General features: G+C 37.1%; 1 protein-coding gene across 1 annotated transcript in view; it reads left to right on the top strand.

The window, feature by feature from the left end:
- The window catches only part of ESF1 (ESF1 nucleolar pre-rRNA processing protein homolog), a 29199-nt gene extending 14973 nt beyond the window's left edge, over positions 1-14226 (top strand). The window contains exons 10-14 of the mRNA XM_030236342.2: positions 5933-6054; positions 7190-7280; positions 11938-12005; positions 12680-12826; positions 12978-14226. Of these exons, the coding sequence (XP_030092202.1) occupies positions 5933-6054; positions 7190-7280; positions 11938-12005; positions 12680-12826; positions 12978-13277 (728 nt within the window). The 3' untranslated portion in view covers positions 13278-14226. The remainder of the gene's footprint in view (positions 1-5932; positions 6055-7189; positions 7281-11937; positions 12006-12679; positions 12827-12977) is intronic.
- Positions 14227-15038: the final 812 nt, after the last annotated feature.

The raw sequence follows: 15038 nt of genomic DNA, 5'->3' as shown, positions 1-15038 counted from the left end.
TGGAAATCAGTGAAAGGTGACTTCACCATGTAGCATCCCAGCACAACTCATCTGGAGAGCCAAACATGAGTGTCTGGTTCTCTTTTTCCTTTGTGACAAAAAGCCACTCAGACTGAATGTTTTCTGTGAGGTGCACTGGGGCAGTTTAACAGCTCACTACATCCACAAGGGAAAGGTTTGCACTGTGGCATCACCTTGATCCTGGCCCAGAGCTCATTCTGACTGTCTGTACCAGCCCTGGCACTTGGTAGGTTTCTGCAAGCCTAATTTTGTTTGCTAAAATAACAGAACTACTCTGGAAAAGAAAAAATCTGGATCTTTTCCACTGAGGTAGCATGTCAGATGGGCAGATATTCAGAGGGTTAAATGTGCAGCTGAAAGACTAGGGAAGTCTGACATTCCCTTTTTGGGAGCAGCAAGTGCAGGAGCTGTGGGACTGCAGCCTCTGTCAGGACACAGCCCTGTTCTGTTACTGTCTATAGCAAGACCAGACACATGCCAGGATCCAGGCCCTTCCCTGCTGATGGGTTAATATCATATCTAATGATATGATTTATCATCATTTATCAGACCTGTATCATCTTCATCAGACCTGTATTCAAAAGGATACATGGGCAATAAAAATTGTGTGCTTTCAATCATGCTTTTATGATTCCAATGATTTCTGGCATGAATTCTGTGAAAACCTTTTTGGAAAAGCATGTATCATGCAGCCAGGACAAGTGCTCACTGACACAGTGTTGTACTCCATCTGTCCACAGCACGTCAGTACTTGCATTCTCAATGTTGCTCACTCAGTAGTTAATTCATTGTGTCACTGATCATTCAAGGCCAAGGAGTTTTCATAGATAAGTAGCTTTAGAAGACTTCTACAGAGTTTTTTTTTTGCCACCTTTCAGAGTGAAGGTGGAAACCACAGGTGAATCCATTGCTGCTAGGAGTGTGTTTTGTATTTATATATGTTTGTATTTAGGTATTGTTAAAGTAACTGTTTTTTCTGTTGGTTTTGGAAAACAGGTTTGGAGAGTTTTTTGTTTATTATGCATTCTGTTTTTCAAATAATTTTGCAAATTGGATGAAAGAAGTTCTGTAATATTAAAAAAGTTTGAGCTACTTAATGTGGTATACTTATACTTAATACTTAATATTCAGGAATCTAGAGCAAACCATTCATTTTAGGAGATGGAAAATTGTTTTAAGAGAGACCAAAGGAAACTCTTTAGCCTTGCTTGCCCTGAGAGAGCAAAAACTTTTCTGAGGCTGTCCTTGAGACTGTACCTTGCATGTTTTGAGTAGATTGCATTCACATTTAGTGGCAGTGGAGTATTAACTGAGGTAGAGATGGAATCCAGTTCCATGTTGCATGGGCTCTTGTTTCTTTGCAATGGAACTTGACTTCAGAAAATTTATTTCTTACATACTTACACCCAGTCCAACCCCCTCCCTACTGCACCTTCTTGTAGGACTCCTAGGACTTCTGCTATGTCCTTATCTCTTTTGAAGGAAGGATGGTAAAAAACCCAGACAACCAAACAAAACCCCCCTGTCTTGATAAATTTGACTGATTTTGTCTAAACTAAGTTGGATGTCCATGCACAGGGTCAGGTTTGTTCATACAATTTTAGGTTCAATGTGCATGTGTGCACAATGAATTTTATATGGATAGTTTATAGTATTTGATGTTAATTTAGCAACTATGATTTTACAGTATATGTTAACATTTCCTCATTTCTTACCCTGAAAAATGAGAGGTTTCTTGAAGAGCAGAGTTCTGGAAATCATAGAAGTGTTCACTTGCCTTTGTTAGAGACTGTTCCCCTCCAAAGGCAGCAGTGCCACTTCTGGCTATTGACCCCTGCAATACAAGTCATAAAAGTGAAAATGGGTGTTTTAAGTTTGCTTTTGAGTGAAAAATTCATGACTTATTTCAGGCTGCATTTGGAGAAGAGGTCCTGCACACCTGAAGGGGATACTCTTTTATATATTTATTTTTGTATTGTGGAGCACAGGCTGCACATGCTGAACAGTAGTTTATAGCTCTGGCAATTTATACATGCTTGGGGCTGTGCTTCCTCATGGGAGGGAGGATAGTTAGTTGTTGTTATTTTTTCTTGAACAAATGTGCTCTTTTAAATTTCAAAATCATTTCTGTTTAGTTGGAGCATTCTGGGCATTCAAAAATAGTTTTTGTTGTATTCTCTGAAGACTCTTTAATTTTTTTTTCAGAACTAGTTTATGTCTGTTGAAATATTTTTATTATCAAGTTCTGCCTTAATGTGCTTGACTTATTGCAAAATCTTTTTCCTGCCCAAATGTTTAATACATGGAAGAATTACAACAGTTAAATCTAGGAAGTTTTTCAGTTGAAAGGCAGATATTTGAATTAATTTAAAATTTTGAGTTTTGGCAGAGTTATTTACACATGGTTATAGAAAGCATACTTTGTCAGTGATTCAGTTATTCTTGAATCATAATAGTTTTAAATAAACCAGCGTGCCAGCAAAAATAAATTAGATGTAGTTCCAACTCTCTTTGGTCTGTTTCTTCTAGGCACAAACTCAGTGTTATATTCAAGCATCCATCTGTTTTCTTAATCAGATCTGATTTAAGCAACAATTACTATGAATGCTTATCCAGTTCCCAAAGCTCCCCTTAGAAAGTGAAAAGAGAGAAGACCACAACTGCATTTCTTGATGATATCCAGCCAAGTTTTTGGGGGTGTTTTTTGAACTTAAAACCTTGTCCTTTGGGGAGAAGGAGTTGTAAATATTTAGTTAGGCTTAGAGCAAAATTTCAATTTTGTTTTGGTCAGAAGTAGAATAGAAGGCTGTGGTGTCCTCAAAGTGCATAGTAAAGCCCAAGTGTATAGTTAGAGATGGTGCTGAGCACAGAAAGGCTGGTAGGAAATATTTATTTCCATCTGGGTCATTGTGTGTCCCCTTCCTGGAGTGGCCTCAGCTCCTGCAGCATGTGCTGAGCTGTGTGGGGGCTCACACCTGACAGCTGCTACCTGTGGTGGGATCTCACAGGCACTTGTACTGCTCAGGAAAGCTTGGTTGACTTTAAATTTGTTATCTTTGGGGGTGACAAATTCTCATATTATCAGAGTACTTCTATTTGCTGTTCCTTTCAGCTACCTGCAACAAAGTGTTTCATTTTTCTGGTGAGGTATTACAGGCAAGATGAGCTTGCTTGTTTAGGTCTCCTGAGAACAGAAATGTATCTTTCTAACCTCTAATAACAGGGATGGTTGCAGGCTGTTAAACTTCTCTAAGTTTTCAGAACTGAGTGTTTTGGAGAAGTAAAAATTCTGCCTGCACCCATTCCTTGCTGTCCCACAGTGTGAACAGCAGTGTGTTTAGGTTTGCTGTAGTATTTACAACTCATTTCATCCTTTAGCTGAAGTATGATTTTGTTGCATGCTAATAGAGATGACCTTTTTCCTTTCTTTTCTTGCCCTCTTTTGTGAAGATTAAATAAAACTATTGGTTCATTAATTCTAAAAAAAATAATATATCAATAAGGGTATAGAAGTTAGACCTTTCTATGGCCAGCTAATATTTCTACCTTAAGTAGACAATTCCTTTCCCCTTCTGGAATCAAAAATCCTTTTGACCACTTAAATACACTCTTATTCTCGGGAAGTGGTCTGGACAGTAGTTTCTAAGCCATTTTAATCTGTGGAGAAACTCTAATGCCTTTCATGAGACTGCCAAATACCACAAGAAAGGGCTGGATTTTCCTCCAAGTTCTTCAGTGCCAGATGGATCAAATGATTCAATTTTCCAGGCAAATAAATCAGAAATATTGTAACTTCCTTTCAGATTTTGGGTCTCTCTTTTGCTGGAGATGTGACATAGATTTTTTTAAATTCTGTATTTACTATCTTCAAAGAGAATCTGCAAGGTTGTTACCTGACCATAATTTTTCCATAAAAGTACTACAAAGTATTCAAAGTTATAGTGGTTCAGTTTCAAGGAAGCTGATGACTCTGCTTTCATGGACTTTGAAGATAACTAAATATTTGTTCTTGTTGTATGACTGTTTCTTAATGGCATGTTTTTAGTCAATCTATGCAAAATCCTTCCTTTATTGTGGCTCTGATTTGTTTGCTGGTTAAGTACCCAATTTTTGTGGCTGTAACAGTTTGCCACTTTCTGTTCAATTCTGGCACCTTTCCAGAGTAGTAGAAGGATCCTTTATCTTGTTTTTGCTCGACTCTTTTCCTCCTACATTCTATGCTTTAATATGATTTTAGATCTTGTCCACCCTTCGTATTTCAGACAAGTTGTAACCAGCTCCCCAGCCTTGGAATGATTTTTGGAGTGTCAATGAACTCAAAACCAGGGATTAGTGTTTGCAGTTTTTCAGAAAAAATGTTCTGCCTTCTCTTCTGGGGATGACTAGAACTGTCCATGAACTGTTTATTCCACCACAATCATGGTTTTCAGTGCCTCCATACTGAGGAGAGCTGGAAGGAATGATGAGGAATGGGGACTTGGCAACTGAGAAATCAGGGAGAAAGATTGGGATCTAGTCTAGGACATCTGGGGAGGTCTGAGTATGATTTCTAAGCAATAAAACTGGGATGAGGGCTGGGACAGTATAATGTGGTTGGGTCAGGGCTGGACTGGTGTGGCAGAAGAGAATGCTGAAGAGAGACCACTAGAAGTAGGACAGGGGAAGAGACAACAAATATCAGGCTTGGAGAATGAAGCAGAAACAGGATTCCTACAAACTCCCAAGAAAATTCAGTCACTTTGTGGGAGACAGTGTTACCTGTAGGATATCTGACTGATTTGTTACCAAAGTTAAAAGCAAAGTTTTAGTGAATGAAGCAAGGAATTGCAGGTAGGAGAACAATACTTCATTGCCCAGGGAAGTCAATTCCATTTCTTCCAATGAATTGTGCTCCAGTGTATTGCCAGGCAATTAGGTCACTTAATCTCCTTAGATAATGAAATTTGTTTTTGCAAGTGCCCATCTTCTGAAGAGTGGGCTGAACATTTATGAGGTGCATCTGAAATCAGTTTTCATCCTCATAACATCCAAGTGCTCTGTGATAAAATGAACAAAATTTTAGAAAAGTATTCTTGATGTGTATGGAGCTTTTAACCAAAACTAGAAGATGGCTTTTAGATGAAGTGCATATTCTGAATTTAAGTATTCTACATGGGAATGCTTCAGATATTTAATGGATTTATTTTTAAGGTGATGTTCTTTCATCATTGGATGCATATTTTTAGAAAACTTCATTCTGTTGTATTTACAAAAAGCTTAAAGGTTAGGACACACTTGTCTATGCAGATGAAAGTGCTGGGCATGGAAACAGTGTGTGTCTGTGCTAAATTATGGAATTTAATGTAAACCTAATTCACACATCCAAACTTAGTCTGATGCTGTTAGGCCAGAATGATGTGTTGCACTTCTGTGGGGTTTACTTTTCTAGAGTGAAAAATACATTGTTCAGCAGAGATCCTACAGCATTGTCAGAGTATTGTCACAGAGGCAAAGCTTCAGCACTGTAACTAATGGAGAATCTTAACTAATGTACATTAAACAGAAGGGCTCTGTGTGTGTCTGTTGGTTTTGTTGTGTTACTCATCCTGACATCTGTAGGCTGCACAACTGAATGTCTGGAGAGAAGAGACCTTTCTGAGGAACAGCAGGAGTGTTGGGGATCAGACAGCACATAGCAAAAGCTTCTTCTGACTCTTGTACAGTTCTTACTGAAGGAACGTTTTATTTGGAAAAACACGTCCTGTAAAGCAATCTTCTTTATAAAGATTGGTTTTGAAGCAATATTTATGTTGTTTGCACAGACTTGTTGAATAAAAGCTAGATAGCTCTTTTTGCAAAGGAGAAAATAGTTTATTAAAAAAAAATTCGGATTCATCACATTTTTTTAAATTTACTGTGGCTTTTTTCCTAGGCCTCAAAGAAAGTGCTGAAGAAATGGTCAAAAACAGGTTGGAGGGAAAAGATAACCTGACTCCATGGCAAAAATATCTAGAGAAGAAGAAAGAAAAAAGAATTCTTAAGAAAAAGAAAAAGGTAATGTTTATATTGGCCATTTGAGGGGGAGTTGTTGTTTGTTTTCTTATTTGCTGTTAATGTTTGTTTCAGATAAACAAAATAAATGGTCCAGCTGCCAGTGCTATTTTAAGGTTAGAATATGCAGTGGTCACTCATGTGGAAGCACTGGAGTACTACATGAAACCTACAGAGGAAAAGGATATTCAGCATGCTGCTGACCATACATATGCTTACACAGAACATCTTTTATCTATTTGTGCTGCTGTAAAGATAAATTAGTCATAATAGTAATTGGCTTTAATTTGCATTTTTAATGCAAGAAGCAGTCTTTTTGCCACTGTGTGCATATCAATTCAAAGTTGTTATGACAATGATAATTGTAGTTGTTACAACAATGATAATTTGGAAACTTTGAGACTAAAATAATTCAGACTTGTTTCCCAAACCTGTAATAGCAAAGAATTAATAACTGCAAAGAACTATTCAAATTGCAAATTGCAAGAGAGGAAGAAAAGAAGCATGTGGCATGTAGAATCTAGATTCTCTAAAGTCTTAAATTACTCCCAGTTTAATTCACATTGCTGAATTACACTTCTGAGAGTAAACTCTACACCTTGAGTTACTCTGTGCATGTCAGTTAACTTCTTTAAGCTGATAAATGCTCAAAATGGAGCAAACAGCACTGTTCAGTAGCAGAGCAACTTTGTCTAGCTTAATATGCTTGTCCAGTTTGATAAATTAGGTCAAGGAGCAAGGTGTATGACACACTACTACCAGTAAGAAATATGTTCTTTTAAATCTGAACTGCTTTTTGAAATTTGCAGCACAAAATGAACTTTCTTACTCAGATTTGTCCCCAGGTATAGCTTTTGTGGAACATAAAGTAAGGACATAACAGTGCTGATCCTGCAATTTTGTTGGAATGGTTGTCTGATGTATCAGTTTGGGGATATGCCTAATAAAATGTATGAAATAGGGTTGAAATTGTCAATTTGTCTTTACTATCAATTTTTACTGTGCTCTGGTTTTTCATGATCCAAGTACAGTATTTCAGTTTTCATCCTCAAAGCTACTAACATCAGATCATTCCAGCTAGACTTAAATAGTTGATTGATTGAAACAGTGTTGAAATAATGTTTGTGCTTTGTTACAGGCTGCTGCTGAGAAAGAAGAGAGTGAAGATGAACTTCCACCTGATGTTGATCTCAATGACCCCTATTTTGCTGAAGAATTTGAGAAAACAGGTCAGTCAAGACAGGCAACTTCTAGAGTAAATCTGCCCTTTTGTTAAATACTGAGTTTCCAAAACAAAGTCAGGCTGGACTGAACACAGAGCTAGAATGTTCAGAATTCAATGAAGTAGGTGTTATTTGCCTAAAACTGCTATTCCTGTAAAATTGAGTATTGTAATACATGGGATGGTACAGAATATTCTCTTGGCTTTCACCAGAGACCATTAGTTATCCAGGTTCTGAGGATGGCTGTTAAAAACAAGCTGCTCCCCCAAGTATCCTAGGGAAAAGAACTCCATTGCTTTTAAAGTCTTTTTATTTAGGAAAAGCCATATATATATATGTGGCCCTTTGAAGCTTGGGTCAATTACAAAAATGTCAAATGTTTTTGCATCATAAACCAAGTTGTCTTTGAGAAGGAATCACTTTTCTCTTAGTCTGGTACACATTTTTACTGGAGTACTCTTGGCTGCTTAGAAACCCCAATACTGAAATGTAATATTAAAAAAAAAAAAACTTATCCAGTTTAGATTTTTAGGATACCTTTTTTACAAGCTTTTTATTCTGATGTTTAAATTAGCTTTTGCCATGGTAACAGCAAGTTTATTTTGAGTGATTTTGCTGAGTAAAATCAATAAAGGTTAAGTTTCTGATGTTCCATTCTTTTGGGAGCCAGATCCTAAGGGTGGCTCATATTACTGTATAATAAAAGAAGAGAAATGACATGAAAACAAACATAAAGAAGATAGCAACTGATTTACTCATATTGCCAGTCTGTTGTTTGGTTGGGGGTTTTTTGAGCATAGTAGTGCAGATCCACGTTCCATTTAAAAAGGGTTAATTACTTTTAATTTTATGCTTGCCAGCACAGGCTTCTGTCCTGAATATTAAAATCTGTCTTAGGATAAAATAAATAAATAACCCCCCAAATATGGATGATTTTTATGAACAGTGAGTGAGTTCTGTCCATGTTTTAGAAAAAAACACCAGAGTCCAGAGTGTCATGCAGTGCTGTTTTCTGCCGTGCTTTCTGGGTGCCCTGGGTATAGGCTGGAGTAATTAATTGTAGAGATAACACTTCCTTCCACCAAATTGTTTAATTTTTCTTTAATACCAAGATTACCTAGATATTCTCATATGATGTGTGATGTTCTCTGTGAAATCTCTGGAAAAATGTTTTCTTCTGCATTATGTGAGAAGTTGTGTCCTACAGGGGCTTGGCAGACAATGAGCTTATCTGCACATTTTTAAACCTTGTCCATAGCATGGAGAATAGACTTTAATGTTTGTGGAGTCTTTGAGGATAGTTAAATACACATAAAAGTTAAGAAAGTGAAGCTTTTGTCTTCAAGATTACTGATAATTACTGAGATACAGGAGAAAACCAGGACGTGGTTAGCCCTGGAGAAGTTCTAAAGGGACAGTACAGTGGCTGGCTGGGAGCCAGTTTACATTTTAATGGTAATTACACAGCACAACTTTGGCATTCACCAAGTTTACCCAGAACAGCCTCGGTCTCATAGCTGGGGTTGCTTTTAAGCACAACTTATCCAGTGAGGGGAAAATGGGTTACAGTCATCTTTGAACTTGGCTGTAATTCTGCCAACTTTGTATTTAGGGTACAGGCAACTTCAATGACTGTCATTTTTCACCAGCCTTCCACAATTCCCCTGAAAGATTGAAATTTCACCCTTAAATTGACTGTCAGATTATTTTAGATTATGCTGAAAAAGCATATGACAGGGTTTATTTGCAGACTTATGTGGACTAGTGCAGAAACTGAGGATGCAGTAGTGCTGGATTCATTTGTTGGCTGTAACATGCATGGGTCTTGTATAGCTTGGTTTCTGTCAAGCTGAGGCAATTGGAGGGAAGAGCAAGAGTGTAAGGAGATGCTAGACCAAGGGCCTAAAAACTCTGAGTGCTGTGCAAAGAAAACTGGAATTTATGGCAAGTCCACTGAAGCATATGTTCCTCAGGAATGTCTTTGTTCCTGATAAGCAGGAAATGATTCTTACACTGTGGGTGCTTCACCTTGGGAGAGGCAAGGAAGAACCAATTCTTTGTGCCTGCTGTGCCCAAAAGCTGTGTGTGTGGGGTTCATGGTAGTACTTGCTTTGCACAGTTTTCCTGTGACTTTTTAATAGTAACCCAGACTAAAATGTCAGATGCTGCAGATACATGAGCCTTGATGATCCATTCTAGAAGCTTGACTCTAGTTTCATATTGTCAAGAAAAAAAAAAAATTGTCACTTTCATTTTACACTGATGCCCATACTGTTTCAAAAAGCCTGGTAAGACTTGGGCTTGGCTTGGCCAGTTTCACTGTAACTGCATCACCTTCTGTGGGGTTTTAGAAAAGGGAAACAAAATGACTCTTGTAGCTTAAACTGTTGAAAAATTAATGGCTAAATAGTGTAATTGCTTATTAACATGAGAGCAAGGTCCTGCTTTTGGGGATCACTGAGCAGTTTCAGAACACATAAGACCATTAAACTTAGTTTCTGTTGAACCTTTGAGGAATTCTCCACACATTATTCTAACTCCTGTTAGTTCCAAACCATTAGATGCCTTCTCATGATCTAATTTATGATGTATGCAGGAACTGATGGCTCTTTGAAGCTGGAAGGGAGCAGTATGAGTGCAAGGACCTAAGAGCTTAACAGCAAAACCAGAGTATAGCTATAGCTGTAGAACCTGTACTTGAAAGATAAAGTAGATGAAAAGATCCATTTACCATGTGTCTTTGCAAGGCTTCTGAGACTGACTCAAGTTTTTGAATAAGGCAGAGGTCTTGTGAGAGAAGTTTTTAATTTGGGGTCAGTTTTTGAATCTCAAGTCCCAAAGGTATGATTAGCTTTTACTGTCAGCTGGAAAGTTGTTGATGTGCAAAGTTAATGTTGCAAACAAAATTCTTGAGCTGAGAAGGAGTCAAATGGCAGCTTGAGTGGGAATTACAGCAGAAACTGGACACTCCTTGTACTGGCTGGTGGCAGCTACCAATTAGTTCTGTGTCACACTGAAGTGTCTTCTGCTGTAGGTGGGACAAATCTGATTAAAAGATGGCAGTGGGGATGAAGTGCTAGGAAGAATTGCCATCAGTTTGCCATCAGTATGCAACAAGTGTTTGTGGCAGGGCTGGCAGAATGTATGTGGGAAGAGGGACTGTAGCAGGAGTGTGGTAATAATATAGAAAATGATGCATTTGTGAATGTTCAAGCAGAACCATTTTCAGTATGATACAAATTTTTGAGTCCCAAGGGTGATTTTTAGGTCCCAAGCTGGTTTTACTAGCTGCATAGTGTCAATGTTGGAAATAGAGGGTTTACTAATTTATTTAGTTTCATGGAGAAGAGTTCAGTTTGATACCAACTCCTTGTTCAGCCCCATCTGCAGCCTCAGAATACTCTGAAGGCATAAGGATCACTTCTGTGATTCCCCATAGAGTGAAAGAGGAGGGAAGGTGACTTGAATGACTTTCCTTTGGGAAATGTGTAGAAAGAAAAGAAATTTATTGATCTAATTTCTCATATAATTGACTCCCAATTTTATCTCTGTGCTCCTTTTCTGTAGTTTAGCCATTTCTGAAAGATAGATTCTATAGCTGTTGATGGCCTACAGAAGGCATTTACTTCTCCCTTCTACACATTAACTTAAATTTTGTTGTTTAGGAAACAATATCATATCTGAATCTGCTTTTCCTGCACATTTTCTGGAACTACTAAATCAATAGTTTAGTTTTTCAGCTGATGACATTGTGCATCAGGATAGTTTATTTTTTCGTGGTGGTGGTGGTTTGTTTCTTCTGGAAATCCATCTCCAGTTTGGAATCCATGTAGAAATAGTCAAGGGAGTAGTCAAGGCAGAAAAAAAACCTTTCTCAAGAAATACAACCTCTTCCAGAGTATCCTTAGTGATATAGCTTGACATGTGTCTGGCATGTCTGTATTTCTAGTCTGAGTACAAACCTGTCCTAACAAAATGAAGCCAAATATCTTCCCTAAGAGTACCCCCAGTGGACTGCAGAAAATTGCCTGGGAATGTCATTCCAAGCTCAAAGGTCAGAGTGTGTGGTTCAGGTCAGGAAACCTTCTGCTTTTCCTGCTTTTTCTTGATCAAGATCTACAGGCATTCCAAAGAGAACAATTTGATTTTGTAGGATTTATAAACAGGTCTGTTTTCATTAGAAGTGAGGTTTGAGTAATGTCTTATGCTCTTACTGTTCATTATGTCTGTCATTATCAGCACTGTGCATCTGAATGCTAAGGGAGCAGGGGAGCTTCCTCAGAACAATATTCAGTCTGAGCAGAGTCAATCATATTTTAATTTCCACTAGAAAATACCCTGGGAGTGGTGTGATGTCAGGGGTTTGCCTGCACTATTGTGATACTTCTGTCTACTGCTCTATGAAAAATAGAGTAAAACCATGGGTCTGACTTATTTATGCCATTTGGATGTTGCTGCCTCCTTAAATTGAACAACAATCAGTGCATTTTTATGGCTTTAAGTCTTCTTGGTTTTTCTTAACTTTGCAGCCTTTTTCCATATTTGACATTCAAAAACTGAGTGCAAGAAAATGAGATGTACTAAGAAGTTCTAGCTGTAGGGTAAATGATGCCCTCATGCATAAGCTTGGATAAATCTGTTTATGCCCTGTATTTGCACTTAGGTTTAAAGAAGAAGCCAGAATCAGTAGCAAGTACTTCAGAAGATGAAGATGAAGTTGAAAAACAGAAGGTAAAGTGATGTAAAATGTTGCATTGCATGATTTCTGCAAGTATTCGGTATGTGTTTGTGAGTAGAGCTGCAGAATTTCATGGGATGGCAATAGAATAAATCTATAGAATTTTAATATTGAGAGCTTTTGGAACAAAAACTTCCAAGGAGAAGTTTGTGTGTTGGGCAGTGCCAAGTTTTTATTTTTTTAACATCAGTACTGTATGAAACGTTTGTGAGTTCAAACCTTGTCCTGTCTATTTTTGTCCTTGAAGATTGAGTTTTTTGCTATTTTGTGTTTTCTTTTCATCCTTTCTCAGAACAAGTTAACTAAAGGAATTAAATCCAGATATGTTAGTTTTTATTTTGCTATATGAATATCAATATTAAATTGTATCCATTAGTTATTTCTGAGCTGTGGTGTACAATTTTCAGATGAGATTATTACTGTTTTTGAAAATTGAATGTACATATTTGCATTAATTTTATATCTAATAAGAAGGAAATCAATTTGTATTAATACTACACCTCAAAATGTTAAAAGTATGTTTTTATGGATGAAATAATACTGCCCTGATGACCCTATTTCAACTTATTTAAATAAATGTAGACTCATAAAGGCTTTATTAAAAAGATGCTGAATTTTTTAATAGAAAAGTTTCATTGTATACATGGACTTTCTTATTTTGTAACAGGCTGAAATGGCCCTACTGATGATGGATGATGAGGATGACACCAGAAAACATTTTAATTATAAAAAGATTGTAGAACAACAGAATTTGAGCAAGAAGAAAAAGAAACTTCTTATGAAGAGGAAAGAATTACTAGAAGATGACTTCCAGGTAATTGTGTAGTTCTTAACTTTGTGACTGGAGCACTTCCAGGAATCTCATGAGCTGTGATTTCTGAAGCAGTTCATGTTTTATTAGGCTCAAAAGCTTTGCTGTCATGGGAAAAGTTGACCTAAAATAAATGCTTCTTTACTCCCTTCAGGTTAATGTTGCTGATTCAAGATTCCAAGCCATGTTTACTTCTCCCCTGTTTAATTTGGATCCTTCAGATCCAAATTTCAAAAAGACAAAAGCAGTAGAAAAGATCCTTGAAGAGAAAGCTCGTCGAAGAGAAGAAAAGGAGCAAGACCTGAAGGAGGCAAACAAGGGCATCCAGAACAAGATGGCAAAGAAAGGAGAGGTTGCCAAGAAGGCCATAGATCCTGCCCTATCAATGCTAATAAAGTCTGTCAAACATAAAACCGAAGAGTTTCAGGCACGGAAAAAGCAGAAATTCAAATAACTGAACTTTGATTTTACTCAGCCTTTCCTTTACTCCAGGCCCTGCTAACTGGAGACATCTGTTAAAGTTACTGTGGCCTGCTCGAATTCCTGTCCACCTAAAATGTCCTGAAGATTCATGTAACTATGTTGGTGAATTGTGAACTGTTCAGAGTAATAATAACTCTTTTCTTATGCCACAACAAATACTGTTTTGCACATATGGAAGGAAATGATGGTTTTGGGGTGGTTTGTTTTGTATCATGTCATCTCTTAAAAATAATAGAAGCGCTGAAGATGGCTAAAAACATCATAATTATGGGTTTATCTAGAAATAATAAAAACCATTCTGCAGAGGTTTATTGCTGAAACTAAGTGGTTTTAAAGTTTTTAATGCCACAGAAGTCTGTAAAACATACCTGTCCTGATAAAGAAGGTAATAATATAACTACAAATGGAAGAAATTTTGTATACAAGTTTTTTGTAGATTTTTAAAAGATTGCATAAATGCTTTATTCATTTCTCCTTTGAATACTTGAAGGTCATAGAACTAATTCATGGGAATACTGCCATTTAGAAGTATTTCACTGACATACTTTCAAAATAAATATTTTAAATTGGCCTGAAAGAATTTTGTGTACTAGCTGTTTTTTTCTTTCACGCCTAAATGAAATTAGATCAAAATAAACTTTTTGCTATTGTTATTACATTTCCATGAATATAATACTTATGCAAAGTCTTCCAGTGTTGCAAGTCTTAAAAAAAAAAAGGGGGGGGGGGAAGGGGAAAGGAAAAAAAATCAAAGGCAGATCTAGATGATACTATTTTAGAAAACATGTTTCTCTCCACTACTATTTCTACAAACTATGCATTACTTAAAGATTTTGTTATACAGACAAACAGCTAAATAAAGATTATATCTGAATACTTATGATCAGTGCAAAAACTAATACATATAATGCAAAAGCCAATATCCTGTTGCGGTCCTCTTTTTTTTAACAACACCCTCCTTTTCTCTCTAATCAGTCTGTCCTACCTCAAGTGTACCTATTGCCATTTGAGAAAAAAGTACTTTGAGGAACCTCCTTGGTTCAGTTCAACACTGTCAAGAATAACAAGGGCTTGAAATAAAACAACAACAAAAAAAAAGGCAACTTGGATTTGGACCTCAGGTTAAAATCTGTGAAAGAAAGCCAAAGATTTCCTGAGGGTTTACGGAGTGCATGTTATTTCCTTGTAGTTTTGTCCAACAAAATAGGAAGCACCTGGTAATGTGGAAGACAAAAGCTGCTCTCCAAAAGCCACATAGTTTTGTGTGCCAAAAACTTGTGTTGAAAAAGACTTGCATTTGTTCCTGACATATTTTGCATTGTTAAAAAAATGTAAGGCTGGTCTTTGAAAAAAGAAGTCAATGATACAAAAGTGGAAGCACATTTTTATTGGGAAAAAAGCCATAGAAAGGTTTTCGGTGACTATTAGGCAGGAGCCTTCTGAATTCCTGGGGGAGATCCTGTGTAGGGCAATGAGGATGTGGTGGAGATGGAATAAAGTCTGGGGGTGAAAAAGTTAGTTTCCAGATGTCACTATCCACAGCAGGGGGGTTTGGATTAGATGTTCTTTAAAAGCTCCATCCAGCCCAAAATATTCCATGCTTCTACAATTCTTTGTGTGGTTCTTAGCAAGTTCCTGCTAATGTTTAATAAACAGTATAACCTGTGCTCACCACAAACATGAAAGCAAATGACACTTCTCTTGATGAAAGCAATCTGTTACTAGTTCTTTT

This window comes from Serinus canaria, chromosome 3 (genome assembly GCF_022539315.1).
Source record: "Serinus canaria isolate serCan28SL12 chromosome 3, serCan2020, whole genome shotgun sequence".
NCBI classification, from domain to species: domain Eukaryota; kingdom Metazoa; phylum Chordata; class Aves; order Passeriformes; family Fringillidae; genus Serinus; species Serinus canaria.
The sequence above is the reverse complement of the archived record's forward strand: the minus strand, read 5'-3'. Positions and strand labels throughout refer to the sequence as shown.